Here is a 16,419-nt window from a genome sequence, read left to right on the forward strand (position 1 = left end):
AATCTTCTGGATGACAGATGCTGTTTTTAGGAAGGCTTTTAAACATCTACTAAGGGATAATGACAAAATCTGATTGCTTCTCTCTGTTTTTAGATGGACTTTTGGTATATACTCCTGTTGCACTTTTAAAATAGAGCGTTCAAAATAGCCAAGGCCAAAGCAAAGTTTTAAGCCAGGAGGGCAAAAACCCCTATCTTTGGTGAATGCCTTGACTCGTAAGTGAATTGAAAGGTGGCGTGATTTGTGAGGGGCTTTCTCAGTATATTTGCAAACTTATTCTTAGACTTTTCTAGAAGAAAATATTTTCTTTGAATTTCTATTGATCTCAGTTATGTGCTATTATGCTATTTGATTATTAAATAATCTATTAAGAATTAAAATACCTAAATGTTTGTTTTATCAACCTGATTCCAGCACCTGAGAAACATTTTTAAGCATATGAAATATACCAAAACTATTTATGTTAAGTGTAAATAGTATGAAATAACTGTTTCTGAAGCAGGTACAGAGATATGGAGCTGGTATATAAGATGATTTTCTTTTTCTTGTTAGCTTCTCCCAGCTTTGGGATAGACAGAGGATTAGCTCAGAATTTTATTGCCATTGCTGGACCGCTACTCAGTGAGCTAGTAAATAGTTTGCATCTGCAGAACCAAGTTCTACCCAAAGAAGCTCAGGACCCTGCTGGGAGCGAAGCCCGTGAACACGTGTGCCAGCAAGATCCTGTGGCTTCTGAGCTGCCGCCGCACCTCTTGCACTTTCGTGAGGCCGGGGTGACGCACTACAAAATCTTCCTGCCGTGGGCATGCATCCTGCTAGAGGGGGACGCCAGGAAGCCTGATGAAGCTCAAGTGCGGCGGTACCAGGAGCTGCTGGAGACCCTGGCTGCGGCGAACCTCCGGCCAGTGGCAGTCCTGCCTCAGCAGCGGGTGCCGGGCGCTGCGGCCGCTCCGGCTGTGCATGGGAAGGCCAGCGCCTTTGCTGGCCTGTTTGTGGAACATGCAGAGCTGAGCTTCCGCTCCTTTGGGGCCCCGGCGGACGTGTGGCTCACCTTCAGCGAGCTGCCGGAGGTGCTCCAGAGCCTGCCTTACACCGACCACGAGGACCGTGTGCGGGCCCTCGCTGACGCTGACGAGAGAGCTTACCAAGTCTACCGTGAGAAGTACTCGCCTGCAGGTAAAGACAATCAGGGGAGGGATTTGTCTGTACGACCTTTTAACAAATAATTTGTCGTAGGGTTAAATGGCAACTGCTACATGCAGGCTCTATATGCTATTTCTGGTCTCAGAGTTGCATAGAAATATTTGAGTAACAGACTCCTTTGAATTCATTATTTGGATAATTGTTTATAATTTACTGGTAATTACATTTTATTTGAAATGGTAGCCAGACCAGTTGAGGAGAAATATATAACATTTTGCAGTTTCATATGCTTTTCTTAATAATCATCCAGCTCAGAATTAACTTTAAAAAATAAACCACTATTGAAGAACCACCAAAGTCATGGAAAATTAAAGAGCTTGCTTATAAGCACAGAGTGGAAGGGAACCCACTGGACGGTTGCATTCAGATCCTCCTCCTTGCAAGCAGCACTGTTATCATTACTGCTCATAAACATCTTAAGATTCACTGACAAAGAAGTTCCTTGAACAACAACAACTTGAACTTTGCCATTGAACTTCTACCTTCTTCGACTCCCCTTTAAGATCACAGTGGGTTTTCTCTGATCAGCCACTTAGGGCACTGTCTCTGGTGATCCACATCTTCAAAAATTTCCAGCTGATTTTAAAATAACGACAGTGAACTGTAATCTTTCATTTGCCCTTCCTAATACACTAACACGCTGCCTCTTTCTTTCAAGATGGAAAACTGTCCTTTGCTTTAGGAATGGATCACATCTTGGATAGCACTTCATCAGAATTGCTGTCAGCTTCTCTTCAGGTAACACCTTAACAGCAATGACTTCCCGAATGAAATAATTTGATGAGGTTAATGTTTTTTTATACAGGATCAAGTGAGCTATTGCAAGTTAAATAAAATTTATCAGTTGGTCAGTTTTACTTATTTGATTGGTTTGATCGTGTGAAGCTGGCTGATTTTAAAAAGACGATGATCCTTTTTTGGCTAGTAAGTACTGGTTAAAGTATACAGAGACATATTTGCAATCATAATGGGCAGCTGTAGCAATATATACATGCTTATGTGACAAGGTGTGTGCAAAAAATGATACATTTTTATCTTTGTGCAAATCAATTAAATGCACCACAAAATAAAAGAAATATTTTAAATAACCATTATTTTTAAAAATCCACTTAATCTGTTCTGCTAAAGCACTTTCTGAGCTCTAAGTGGTCTAGGTGTACAGGGACAGCACAGCATGAGGAGAATCTAATCTCTACAAAGATGACAACATCCCTTCCATAAAGACCAAACAGTCATTAGTTTGTTCATTTAGAGGATGCTGATGTGGGACGCAGTGCACAAATGGCAGTGCAGGTATGGGACTTGCATTCGTAGCATAGTGCACGTGCAGTCTTTTAAAATTTAATAATAAGTAATGTTGCAGACATGATATTTTAAGGACACAGGCAAGGCATGGTTTGTAAGAAGGGGAAAGTTCTTTTCTTAGGTGAGCTCACTACACTAGAAAAGCATTTTACACTGAAAACGTTACTGAAAGCTTACCTGTTTTTTTCCCCAACCTCATCAGCTGGTTTAATAAAAGAATACTACCTATGCTGTTGAACCTTGCTGACTTTAATGGGATAACACTTGTGGTCTGGAATGATCAAAGATTTCTGAAGTGGACTTCCCCAAAAGTTTATTGATAAGGCCTCCCTGAACCACGCTGTTAGTTGCAAAGGTTTCCCTACCTGATTAATCATAGACTCCTTCAGTCTTACTAATTTAAGATGCAGTTGTAAACAGTGAATATTAAATACATAAAGGACTCTCTTAATTTGCTTGAACTCTAATGCTTCTAAAAATTTTGCGTTGTTGTTTGGAAAGAGTGACATTAAAAAAAATCTTCCCACACAGTATCCAGTTCATACACATCATACTGTCCTTCAAACACATTATACTGTCCAGGCCTCTCTTATAGCTGTACGACTTCTTATTCAAGTAACTTATCTGTATCAGCCTTGTCAGTATTTTATGTATTTTTAACAATACCTGCAAAAAATACATTTTTCTCCAGGATATTTTTTTATTTCGCTGTTTCCAGGATTCATTAGACTTTGTCTCTTGACCTCCATTACAATTGTGGAAATGAAATGGATTTCTACATGAAGTTGGATGAATTCCAGGTAACTTTATGGACAATGTTAAAATGAACATTGCATTTCCTAGATTTCTTTATTGCTTTAGACTGATGAAGTTCCAATTTCCTTTCAGTTTATACAGCTCCAAATACTTCTGGGATTTGCACCTATCTAGCTGAAGGCAAGATCACGTCTTTCATATTTTTAAATTACTTAATTGAGGCTTTCCAGAAAGAGGAATGTGCTTTAGGTATGTTAAAGATGCACACATCTAAATTTTAAATTTCAAGTGCTCCCAAAGGAGTAGAGTAGATCAATATATTCCTAAAATGAAATATTAGGAGCAGAGCAAATGGGACAAATCCATCATTGCCCTTATAATTCTATTGAACTACAGAAAACCTATCTATAACAACTGAGTTTGCAGTTAAGGTCTGTTATAGCAATTCTCACATTATGAATTCAAAGTAATTCATAATTTGCTATCTCAAATCCTCCAGAACGTAGGCCTATGTGATCCAGGCTTCTGCAGAGATGGGCACAGAGACTGTGCGCCTTGCTCAGGGCCACGTAGCAAAGGGGGGAGCAGCCAGAAAGGAGTATGCAAGGCGTTTGGTTAGCTCTCTCTCCTGTGTATCAATAGGAGGATAGTTATTCCCTATAAATAGGAGAGTGATTGCCAGGCCAGAAATGAAGAGCAAGAAGTGGAAACCCTCTACATATCATCTTTGGAAAATCCTTAAAGATTTAAAAATGCTGAAGACTGTGATAGCATTGCAGAGGTGGAAGGCAGACCATAAATAGAAGGGGAACTCCGTGTTCCTTGATGCGTCCCTAAATGGTGCTGATTTGCTGCGAGAGCTCAGACGACAGCTATGCTAGGAAACAGCTGCATGCTGCTCGGTGTTACTCTGACTTGAAAACAGGTGTCTGAAAGTACTGGAAATGATCGACTTGGTCAGTGCTCACTGGTGCGCTGAGTAACTGGAATGGCGTAATTCTTTTGTCGAGGACTGAGAATTGCTCTGTCTCACACCCTAAGTGTCTGATAAGCTGTTAGGCTAGTAGTCTTGTACAAGAAGATACTATTATATTGCAGAATTGCTTCTGCAACTGCACTACCAAACGTTTCAACTCCTTGTCAGTAGAGGCTGTGCTAGCAATGTTAATGAGGACAAGTTTGCGAAAGGATCGCATCATGTGGCAGTGACGATGTCAGCGGTGTTATAGGCTAGTACTGATATTAAAACTTCTGGTACTGAATTGCATTCTTAAAATGTGTAAGGCGAGAGTCACCCAGCAACTGAGTGGCAGAACAAGGAGGCACCCAGTACACTTGTTCTCTCTAAGGTCCCAGCATGGTGTAATTACTCCAAAAATCTGAAGTGGGTCAAACGTTTATGGCAATAGATTCTTACCAAGTAAGCTTTCTGAAAAGAGCCTGCTTCCCTGTGCCTTCTCAATGAACAGTCAAACACCAAAAGCTTCTGGGGTTTATGCTTTGATTTGCATGGGGCTTTTTTGGGGTCGGAGAAAAATAATTGGTGGTATGTGAGGCTTGCTTTGATTTATGAATTTAGTTCTGAAGAACTTTATCCCTGATGCTCAGTCTTCTAGATATTTCATATTCTGTGTTAAAAGCAACAGCTGCTGACAGCATGGTTTTCTAGCTGACCTGTACTTATTTCCATACAGCTTTGTTTGACTTTTGGTTTTGTAGAATATCTGGAAGGACACGGAGATTTTGCTTTTTAGTCTGAAATTCCTTGATTGTAGTTCCATGGAAGAGAATCTGTTCATACCAGTGGCTTCTATTGTTACAGATGAGTAAAATATTTCAAGAAGGAGGAGGGATTTTTAGCTAAGCACTGAATGGGAAATTACAGAGGGAATTCAAAGTTGTCCAGTCCAGACACCATTGTTTGAAATAATTGTATAGTTTCTTTATAACCTTCTTGGAAAATTAAAGGCAGATTGTGAATGTAGAGGGCAGGGAAGCAGGAAATCTACCCCTCCCCCCCCCCACTCAATCTGTTTTCTCTCTCTCTCTTTTTTTTTTAAATGAGAATTTGCAAATACAGAATAAAAACCCAATATATCAAACCTGGGGAAAAACAGACATTGTTTATAAGAAAAAAAAATATATATATCTTTTTATTTATATATATAAAAATAAATATATATAATATATATATATTATATAATAAACATATATATAATATATATAAATATATATATACACACACATACATACATATCTATACACACACACAAAAAACTATATATATATATATATATATATATATATATATATATATATATATATATATATATATATATATATATATAAAAAAATAGTTTCAAAAGGTGTTATTGTATGCACATCCAGTGTCATGCAATCTGAGGAATACAAGTTGTGACCAAGTCCATCACTTCTTGTTTGTTTGTTTTCAGTGATTAATGAAGAAAAGGCACGTACAATTGGTTTTGATGTTAGTAAATTCTTGGACTTCTCATCAAATCATGTTTTAAGGTACAGTTTTTTTCTCCCTTAAATCACATACTATAAGAAAGTGGTGTCCTCTAGAAACAAGTGTGCTAGACAGACACAAGACATGTTTAGTGGAAAAATCTGCTGTTAGTTGCTGAAAGGCCTGGAAAGAAGTGCCTTTCTGCTGAGTCTAGTCTCACTATTATAGGTAAGCATGTCATGTAATCCTCTTTTTCACCCTTAGTCACCCAGGTTGCACCTTCAAGCCCATAGTAACAGGTACGTTCTCCAAGCCTTTTGCTCTTTTCAAGAGCAAAGTAGGGGGGTTTTTTTGTTTCTTTGTTTTAAGAAAGAAAGAAACTCTGTGCCTTTTTCCTTTTCTAGGACAAAAGACAATTAGGCCTACAGATACGTAGGGGATGTCACTGTGCGAGGGGAAGCTAAAGATTACATAAGCAGTGTTGATTGGTTTTTAGTTTATCCAGTGGAAACCCATGCAGCAGTTGTAGCATATGAAATTGCTACATGCTGCGAGGATTTTGTTTGCATCTTTGACCTAGGTATAATGAATTATGCAAATCTACCTGCAAAGAAATGCTTTAGATATGTAGCTCTTGAGCAGCTCTGTGGTTAGCTCATTGCACATCAGCTTCATCTGCCAGCTGAATGGCAGTAGGTTGGATTGATCAGATGAAGAAGGAACTATACCCTGCATAGCATGTGTGAGCTGAACGCAAAGCAAACAATCCTTTCATCCTCCTCAGAGACTGTAATAACTTTTTATTCTTTTGCTTCCAGCATAACAAATACTCTACAGGAGAAGTCAGGTGCTGTTCTTGCCTCCTGCTCCTCCTATCAAAGCGTTTGGGAAATGTTTGCTAACCAGTCTGAATTGGAGAGGGATTCTTTTCTGCAGGATGTTTTTCCAAGTGATTTCCTCTGGGGCATGTCCACAGGTGCCTTTAACATTGAAGGAGGCTGGGCAGAGGATGGGAAAGGAGAGACCATTTGGGATCAGTTTGGGCATGAAGGCCATGTCTACATGGATCAAACAGCAGATGTGGCATGTGACAGCTACTATAAAACCAGCTATGATGTTTACCTGCTCAGGGGTCCTGAGCCCCAACTGTATGAATTTTCTGTGTCCTGGGCCAAGATTTTCCCTGATGGCATCAGGGCTGGCTTCAGCTCCAAGGATGTGCATTATTATAGCCAATTAATTAACAGCTTGCTAGACTCTAACACTGAGCCCATGGTGACTCTGTTCCACTGGGACCTCCCACAAGCTCTGCAGGTTCTCGGTGGCTGGCAGAATGAGAGCATCATAGAAGCTTTTGCAGACTATGCCGACTTCTGCTTCGCCACCTTTGGGGATCAGGTCAAGTTCTGGATTACTTTCCATGAGCCTTGGGTTATCAGCTATGCTGGCTATGGCACAGGAGAGCATCCTCCAGGAATCACTGACCCAGGAGTAGCATCTTACAAGGTAAGGACATAGCAATAGCTAGGGTCCCACAGCTGCTGTTGTTTTCCTCTGCCAGTTCTGTACTTTAGCTATGTTAAAGCCTCATGTGGCCTCCGAGACAATTATTTGCTTGTTGAATTTGTGATACTTAAAAGAAAATAGGGTAGTTAATGGATGCTAGACTTCTTTTTTAATTTTTCCTTTCTAAAAGCTGGTGTTGACCCCTGGAGCTTGGATAGCCAGGTTCTTCCCCTGCTTAATTCAAAACGGTTTCCCCGCTGCACTCTCTAGCTGTGATTATTCATCTTGTCAGGGTGTCTTGTTTCAGAGGGAGGCCGTGTTCTTGCACAGCAATAACCTCGACTTCTGGGAGTTCTTGTGCGAAGCTGTGTGACGCACTTTCCTCTGCTTTCTGTCCCCAGGTGGCTCGCACAATTCTCAAGGCTCATGCCAAGGTCTGGCACTTCTATAATGACAGATACCGTTCTCAGCAGCTGGGAAAGGTAGGGCTGGTGCTGAATTCAGATTGGGCTGAACCCAGGACTCCAACCAGCTCTGAGGAGGTGAGAGCATCTGAGAGGTACCTGCAGTTCATGCTTGGCTGGTTGGCTCACCCTGTGTTTGTTAACGGTGATTTACCAGATATCCTGAAGGCCCAGATCCAGGAGGTAAACCAGCAGTGCTCCACAACAGTTGCCCAGCTGCCTCTGTTTACTGAGGAGGAGAAGTCCTGGGTGAAAGGGACTGCAGATTTCTTTGGTCTTTCTCATTACACTTCCCGCCTGGTTAGTGCCGTGACTAATGGCACCTGCACTCCAGGCCACGAGAGCATTGGGAACTTCTCCCTGCATGTAGATCCATTGTGGCCGCAGACTGCTGCCTCCTGGATCCATGTGGTCCCCTGGGGATTAAGAAGGCTGCTGGAGTTTGTGTCCCAGGAATACACAGGCACGAAGATCCCGATTTACATAGCAGGAAATGGTATGCCAACACAAGATGGAGGGGATGTTATTAATGACACTCTGCGGGTGGACTATGTCCACCAGTACATCAGTGAGGCTCTAAAAGGGATGGAGAATAGGAGGGGTTTTGTTCTCTCTTCTCCCCCCCCCCCCCCCCATGGTGGTAACTAGTTATTCTATCACTTTCACACTTTTAGCTTTAAAACATCACCATTTGTGTAGTGATGTGAAGTCAGCTGCCTGTGCTATATATAGTTGTGATCTTAAACTTGAGGCCATCTGGTGTCCAGATATGGGATTTTCTATTTATTTAGATGTGGGAGTAGGATTTTCATATATGCAGATAAATAGGGCTAGACCCTGAAGTCGGTCTCTCTGTGCGAAGACTGTTTATATACTTCAGCTTCCCTGAAGATAATTTGACTGCCGCCAAGTTCTTACCTGTACCAGTCTTGGAGATTAGGATGGAGTTATGTCTTCCCTGATTAGGTGGATCTAACTGACAGCATCCTGTACAATTGCAGGCTAGAACTTATAGGGAGATATAAATATCTCAATTATTTTGAGCAAGATTCAAGATATGCCTGTATCTTTGCACACTGTCTGTCTATTGACAAAAATAATATTAATGACTGCAGTTCTAGACAGGTCAGGAAATGACAAATACAGATTTTACTCGTTCCCTCTTAAGAGGTGATCAGTATATAGCATTTGCTCTTGACCTAGTTCTCAACATACTGATATTTGTGTGAAAGGAGCTACAGAAAACAAAATAGCATAGCAGTTATGTCTGAGCAGAAGTACAGAAGACGGACTGTGTATGGGAAATGAGCTCTTTTGGAATGAGGGATCTAGTACTTTTTTGTAGGCAGTGTGAGGAAGGAAGCTGGACTGGCCTCTGCTGGTGCTGGCTATACTGTCATGCGAAAAGAAAGTCTTCTGTACCCAGGGAAGATAGACAAGTGCTAAATATACATGTTTCAGTTTAACTGCAGTGGTAAATCTAGAAATGAGCCATATATCTAAACTGAGTAACTGCCTTTGAAAACAAGAATATAGGGAATATAGGCACAGCCGCTCCAGGTAAGTCTGCTGGGCATAACCTCAGAGCCTTCTCAGCACTGCAGGCCCAGGGCTGTTTTCTAGGTGCCGGGGGCTCTCAGAGGTAGAGGAAGGCAGGCAGTGTGGTGGGGCGAGTGGGGATTGGGCTGTTGTGGGGGTAGTGAAGGGGTCCTCCTTTCACTCTGCAAAGCCTTACGCCTCCCAGACCCATCCATCTACCACTCCTCTATCCCACCCACCCTCCACAACCTCCAGATTAATTTGCTGTACCGAGCAGACCCTGTTAGCAGCAGCAGCTTTTAAAGCTCTTGCACCTTTGGAGGAGGGAGAAGGATTAGGGCTGGAGCAGGGCCAGTCTCTGCAGCAGGACAGAAGCAAGGGAAGGGGAGGGATGCGGACAGGGAGCTGCTGGAGCGCACAGCTTCCTGCTCTCCGTCAGAATTTGTCAGTCAGAAGTTGTTGCTCCGTTGCCTGTGCCATCGCTGCCTCTGCACTGCAGGTATCTCCCTTCGGCCGGGGCGAGCGCCCTACGTAGTGGGGCACAACTTGATAAAGGCCCACGCCGAAGCCTGGCACGTGTACAACGAGACCTACCGTGCAAAACAAGGAGGGTTAATCTCTATTATCGTCAACTCTGGGCAGAGCCAAGGAACCCAAGCAAGCAGGAGGACCGTGATGCGGCCAGGCGATACCTGCAGGTACAGCGCGGTGCGCAGCCGTGCCTCTCCCGGCTGCTCACGGGGCCGCTTGTCTCTTCCCCCTTCTGTGTGCTGGAGATGCCCAGCACCCAGGTCAGCGTCTCACTGCACCAGCGGGAGAAGGGTGAGCCCGACCTGTCGAGAGAGGGGCTATTGCAAGGGAGCTATCACTCTCTTCTAGCAGGAGTGTGACAAAATAGTAAGGCAGTACCAGAAGCTTATTAAATTTGCTGCTGCTGTACAGGCACCTATCTGTCTCCATGTGCTTGTTCGTTATAAATTCAGATATAAAGCAGCACATGGAGAGGAACAGTTAAACCATTTCTTTTGATACCTAGTTTATCCTTCTCCCTTATTTCTTGGCTTAGTTTCTTGCAGGTTGGTTTGCTCATCCTATTTTCAAAAATGCCAATTATAATGAAGTGATGAAAACGAGGATTCAGGAACATAGTCTGGCTCAAGGCCTGAGCACGTCACACCAAGAGCCCACACGCGTAGTTGTTCGTTTTACTTGTTGCGCTAAAACCTGGTTTTCTGTTGGAGCTGCTAACTTGGAGTGATTCTGTTGAACTGTTACTATGAAAATCTTGCTGTATCTTCATAGAAAAACTCCATCCTTCTTCCTTTAGGGTAATAAGTTTGCAGCTCGGGGTAATATAAATGATCTGCATCAGACTCTGTGCTTTTCCTGACAATGTAAATATTTTTAACCGCTTTTAAAATGATGTAGGGAACACAAGTACCAAAAGCTCATTGGTGCCTCTGAACTACATTTATTTTTTGCCATTCCTGCTAACTATTCTTACTCTTACTGTGCTATCAGAGCTTCGTCATGAATGTTTTTTCTTCTCTCTCCCTTTCATGGCACATATATGCTGGAAGAGTTGGAGTGTGCTCTGCAGCAAGGCAGGTCTCTTCGGGGTTTCAGTTATGCTTTCATAAGTGCCTCAAGCACATGAATTTTTGAATGCTTATTTTTACAGTCTGTTTCTTTTCTGGTTGTTGCTGCTGTTAATAAGATAGCGAAGGCTCTGTGTGTTGCTTTATGAGATGGAGTGCCCTCCAGCATGTCCTTCTTCTGAGGAAGAAATCTTGTCCTCAGTCTCAGGCATTGCCAACGTGCTGGGAGCACTGGGTGTGTTTTAAGCAGTGGTTGCCCATGGACCACATTCCCAAGGGGACTTTCTTCTCGCTAAGAGAGCTGGGGACTCGCGCCTTGCTCCAGGGTGCCGTTGTTGTCCCTGACTCCATTTCTTCCTCTGTCCTCATGGTAGGGATAGCACACAGGGCTTCAGCTGCAGGGCTCAGATCCCAAAGGGAGACGAGCTGCTCTGAGGTGGCCTCCCCTTCGAGGGGAGCCAAGCGTTTTGGGGCCTAAACGGTAGAGCCTCCACACCCAGGCTCATTCCCAATCTCTTCTGGGTTTTCCTGTGATCCTCCAGAAAAAGCATGGTTCCTTCCTTTGTGCTTCTAGTGCTGGTACCAGGGACACCAGCAGCACACACGGAGCGTGTTCAAAGCGTGGATCTCGGTGAGCCGGTTCAGAAGTTTTGATCGATGCCCGTGCAGAGGCCAGAGTTTGAGGCCTCCCTGCGTTAGCCTCTGCCGTGACCAAGCACGAGAGCTCTTGCAGCTGCTGCCTGTTCCTCTGCTGCTGTGAAGCCCTTTCTAGCCACCTTGGCACCACCAGTGGGCTGCACCTGCAGTGTTGATTTTTCTTTTCTTCCTGTTCCAGAGCTTGTCAGTGTCTAGGGTTGCTTTTCAGTGCTGTCCTGATTCCTGCTTAAAGATACCGTATATCTTTGCTTCAAAGTCTCTTCCCCCATGTGAATACGCTTCTGAACAAGCCCTGGAAGTAAAGGGTGTTAGTCTTGGTAGTTAGAGATTGTCAGGCTGTATCTTCCATTTGCCTGTTCATTACCCATCTTCCTTCCCCGTTCCTTTGGGCTTTTAGATCTCTTCATGTTATATTTAGCAAACTGCAGCAGTGAAGAGAGACTGTGGGCGCTTAACCCTTTTGGATCCTGCAGCTGGGCAGAAACCCATGTTTAAAGGGATGAAGGCCGCTCATCAATTTTGCAGATGCTCTCGGAGCAAAGTTTCTGCCTTGTTCTGACTCGAAAGTACTTTTGAGCTCAGACAGGACCACACACATTGGTAGAACTGGTAAATAACGTGTGTCTTTAGTTTATATAAAAGGATTGAAGGGGGGAGGATAGAAACAGAGGAAGGGGAAGTCCTGAAAGGACTTGTATTTTGAGGGGTTTATGCTTTTCTGTTTCTATTGCAGACTGCCAGAATTTACTGAAAGTGAAAAGCAGAGAATTAAAAGCACATACGACTACTTTGGTCTAAATCATTATACTACAGTTTTAGCATACAACTTAAACTATCCTGCTGCTCTTGCATCCTACGACTCTGATAGGTAAGATGTGAATGTAAATTATTGGTCAAACAAAACATGCACTTCTGGAGCCTGCGCCAACTGAGCAATGTAAACTGACAGCAAACAATGCTATGAGACAAACATATTAAGGTGTTATAACCAACGGAGAAAATATGCACAGACAGTAACAGTGATGCTGTTGTTTTCACTCTCCAGTGATGGCCTTTTTTACAGACCTGATTATAAAAGTGAATGGTTAAACCAGCACAAAAAAAATTAGAGCAGCTTCTAAAAGAAAGGAGTCAACACTTCTGAGTCTTCTCAAGGTCTGGTATCAGCTTTAGATAGTATTTCTCATATTTTCTGGTCAAAATGCAATTTGAAATGCTAGCATCCAGAAATGAGGATAGTCTGCTCCATTTGCTGTTCAACAGTGGTTGGTTCCCTCATCACATTGTGTAACTGTAAGTTAAAAGCCTAAATAGCTAAATCACTTCATGTTTAAATATACAGAAGTCAAGATTTTTATTTAGGTATTTATTTCCTTCCCCTGTTTCAAATGATAAAGCTTATTAAGGTAATCGTGGAACCACCCATGGAAGAACACAAGCTGTTTTCTGATACACTTTCACAGATACATAGAATTGAGTATAACTTCCCCTGGTGAAACGCCTTCCCTTCATCCTTGCTGCTGCAGCCCTACGCTGTGGTTTAGACCCTTAGCGGAGCATGGGGCTGTCTTGCATTCCTGTACATAGGAATAAATACCAATTTTGGGTGCACAATCACTGCACTGCAGATTACAGGTTGAAAAGTAAAAATGGTTTGAAAGTACAAAGACGTGGCAGGCTTGGGATTGGAACTAAGATCCTCAGCTACAGCTGATTGAAGCAGAATATGATTTTAAAGCATACACATATGAGGAATGTTTTCTGGAGGCATGTGAGCACCACTAGCTCTTCACCACATCGGACCTCTGTGCTTTCACCTGCTTCCCACGGATTCCTCTCTGCTTCAGCTTGCTGCAGAGCTCAGCGCAGTGTTCTCAAACCGAGCTGGCTGTGGTGCCAACAGTGCGAGGTACCAGTCGCAGTGCGGGTGCTGGAGGGTGGTCAGTGATGAGCATGTCCCCCTCCGCAGGGACGTAGCCTCAGTGACAGACTGCAGCTGGCTGGGCTCTGGTTCCTTCTGGTTGTATGTGACACCCTTTGGCTTCCGAAAGCTCTTGAGGTGGGTAAGGGAAGAGTGTAACAACCCTCCAATTTATGTGACTGAAAATGGGATTTCAGAAAGGGCAGACGTAGACTTCAGTGATACTTGGCGAATGCATTACCATAAGAGTTACCTTAATGAATCACTAAAAGGTAAGAATGCTTTTTTAAAATGTGGTCATCCAAATCTCTAGAGAGCAGCAGTGCTTCTGAACAGGACTGACCTACACATGAAGCAAGGGGTGAGAAACTGAAGTGAGACTGTGTCATATTTGCAAATAGCACACCCATATAGGTTTATTTTGTGTCTACTTTTGCGAGCCTTTGGATTTAGCACGAGCTGGTCATGGATATCCAAGAGCTTTGACCGGGAAAGATGAGCTGAAGCAGGAAGCCCAAACCATGGGGTTAATAGGGTAACAGCTGCTTTGTATAGCTGCATTTGGCAAGGGAAGGGTGGCCTACTTCAGAGTTTTTAATTCTTATGAAAACCTGTTTTGACTTAGAGTTTGATTGTTGCTGTTTCTAAAACTGAACTGCTTTAAAAAAATGGTTTTAACTGCAGCGGTCAAGCAACATGGGGGAAATGCAGAGGACCCCATTTGGTCCTCTGACATACTCAGAGATGACCAGCAGATGTTCAGAAAGTGCAAGTTTACTTCCTTTTAGCAGAGAGCACCACATATTTAAACACTAGTTGCATTTTGAAGGCTCCCCCCCACCCTGTTCCTAAACCTTATTGACCAAAAAGCTTTTTTTTTTTTTTTCTTTAGAGCAGAGAAAAGCAGTCTCCAGTCTGGGCTGACTGAGCTTCCCTGGCTGAGCATTAGCTGTAATGTGGCAGTAGACCAGAACTTCCACAAAGCAACTGAGCTGAGAGAGAGCGAGTGAGAGCGAGAGAGCACGCAGAGCGGGGGAGAGCAGGAGACCAGTAACATGGCAAAACGTCACCCACACGCCGCAGGCTGCTTTTGTGTAGTGCCCTGGAGCGCCTGTTTACCACCACCTCACCTAGCTGTTCCTCCTCCTGTTGCCTGCCCGCACACCTAACCTTTTATGCTTGGTCCTGCTAACAGCCATTACGCTTGACAACGTCGACCTACGAGGCTACACCGCCTGGACACTGATGGACAACTTCGAGTGGGCAGTGGGCTTTGCCGAAAGGTCTGGGGTCTTTCACGTGAATCGCACAGACCCCAGCTTGCCGCGGCTCCCCAAGGCCTCCGCCAGGTTTTACTCCCAGCTTGTAAGCTGCAACGGGTTTCCGGACCCAGCAAAGGGCCCCCACGCCTGTCTTGAACCGGAGCCTGAAGGTGAGTGAGTGACACAGCACTAGTGCACATGTGGGTGTGTGCAGTTCTTACCCTAATCCCAAAAGATCCCCATGAGCTGTGGTCTTGAAGGACACTAATGTTTTCTGCAAGTGTTTTTAAGGGCTCTGACTAATCAGTCTTTATTACCACTGTAGATTTTTTTAACACAGAATTAGGTCACTTTTGTATGCAAATCTAGGCTAGGTTGAAAATATTTTGTGTGGCAACACACCTAGCTACATGCCTGTCCCCTAAATGCAGTAAAAAAAGTTGCTAATCAAAGAGAAGCACATGCTAGTGTGCCTAAGATGCTTTCTGAACCACAGAAATGCAGTACTCCCTTTTGTTTAAAAGAAAAAAAAAAAGTGACTATTTGTATATGACTCTGTATTTTGGCAAAGCTATTGGAAATATTCTTATCATTTACGTTCTCAGAGGTACAGGAGTTTAACTACATAACTGCCACTGTTTGTTTGTTCTGGTTTTTTAAATGAGCATGTGTATCAAGCTTTTGGGATGACTATAGCTGCCCAAGGCCTTGCCTCTCCCACAGTCTCGAGAGCTCTGCTGTAAGTCTCAGTTGTGCCTTCACCCTGAACTACTACTAAGTGTCAAAATCACTGTGATCCCAAAGAATTACAGCTACTGGCAGAGTACTGCACAGCAACCCTGGAAGCCTTGTGCAGGGAGGAAGAGGCTACACACATGTACATGGAAGAGTTCATGAGATGCTATGTACTAATATTTTCTTGTTTTCTCTAGCGACAGTGACACCAACAGGCACCACACCAGGGCTGGCTGACAGCATTCGATTTTTAGGATTAGGTTTAACATCACAAAGTGCCGAAATAGCTCTGTATGTGCTTTTTGATCTTTCTGGCACTGGAGCACTGGGTCTGGTTCTCTTCTCATATAGATATGGAAAGCTCTCCAAAAGATCCCTGGAACTCAGTAAAATGTAAGATTTCATTTTGCTTTTTAAATGTGTGGAACCGAAGTACTCTTCAACTTTGCAAACACCTACTTTTTGTTGCACGTGCCACCAGAAAAAAGATTGGTTAATTTGCTTTTACTACCGCAACTTAGTATCTTGTCTTAGATATGGCTTCCCATCATTCTGCTGTTTCCTTAACAACTTTAAAATACAAAGGAAAATTCTTCTACCTTAACTGACCTGTTTTTCATATATGACTGATTTGATTTCTTAAAAACAAAACTAACGTTACTTGTTTTGGGTTGTGTAAGGATTCTGAACTTGAACTTTCATCTATTCTCCTTCATGATCAGGATCCTTGGATCCAGCTGGTCTCTCCAAAGGCTTTGAGAGAGTCTCAGTAAAGCCCTACAGCTTCCTCATGTTCTTAAAACAAGTTAATACAGGTGAAAATGGACCTAGGACAATGTACTGTTCTAGTACAGCTATAGTACAGATGAGTTGTTTTTCCATTGGTGTGTGGATGCTATAGCCTTTATTTGATTGAAACAATATTGACAGTATTTCTTTGAATTGTATATTATGAAATAAATTGTTAAAAATCAAAATAAAAATTGTCCCATCACTATGTCTT

At 43.0% G+C, this 16,419-nt stretch overlaps 1 protein-coding gene across 1 annotated transcript; it reads left to right on the plus strand.

The window, feature by feature from the left end:
* The first annotated feature begins 27 nt into the window (after positions 1-27).
* On the plus strand, positions 28-16,397 carry LCT (lactase). The gene is given in 16 exon segments (XM_064515496.1): positions 28-1,176; positions 1,862-1,941; positions 3,227-3,240; positions 3,242-3,308; positions 4,984-5,083; positions 5,715-5,796; positions 6,553-7,240; positions 7,642-8,344; positions 9,234-9,264; positions 9,549-9,874; positions 9,877-9,941; positions 10,310-10,416; positions 12,229-12,366; positions 13,468-13,691; positions 14,615-14,851; positions 15,620-16,397. Coding segments are annotated over 16 exon segments (3,720 nt in total). The 5' UTR covers positions 28-512; the 3' UTR covers positions 15,814-16,397.
* Positions 16,398-16,419: the final 22 nt, after the last annotated feature.

Source organism: Dromaius novaehollandiae, chromosome 7, assembly GCF_036370855.1.
Source record: "Dromaius novaehollandiae isolate bDroNov1 chromosome 7, bDroNov1.hap1, whole genome shotgun sequence".
In the NCBI taxonomy this organism is placed as follows: domain Eukaryota; kingdom Metazoa; phylum Chordata; class Aves; order Casuariiformes; family Dromaiidae; genus Dromaius; species Dromaius novaehollandiae.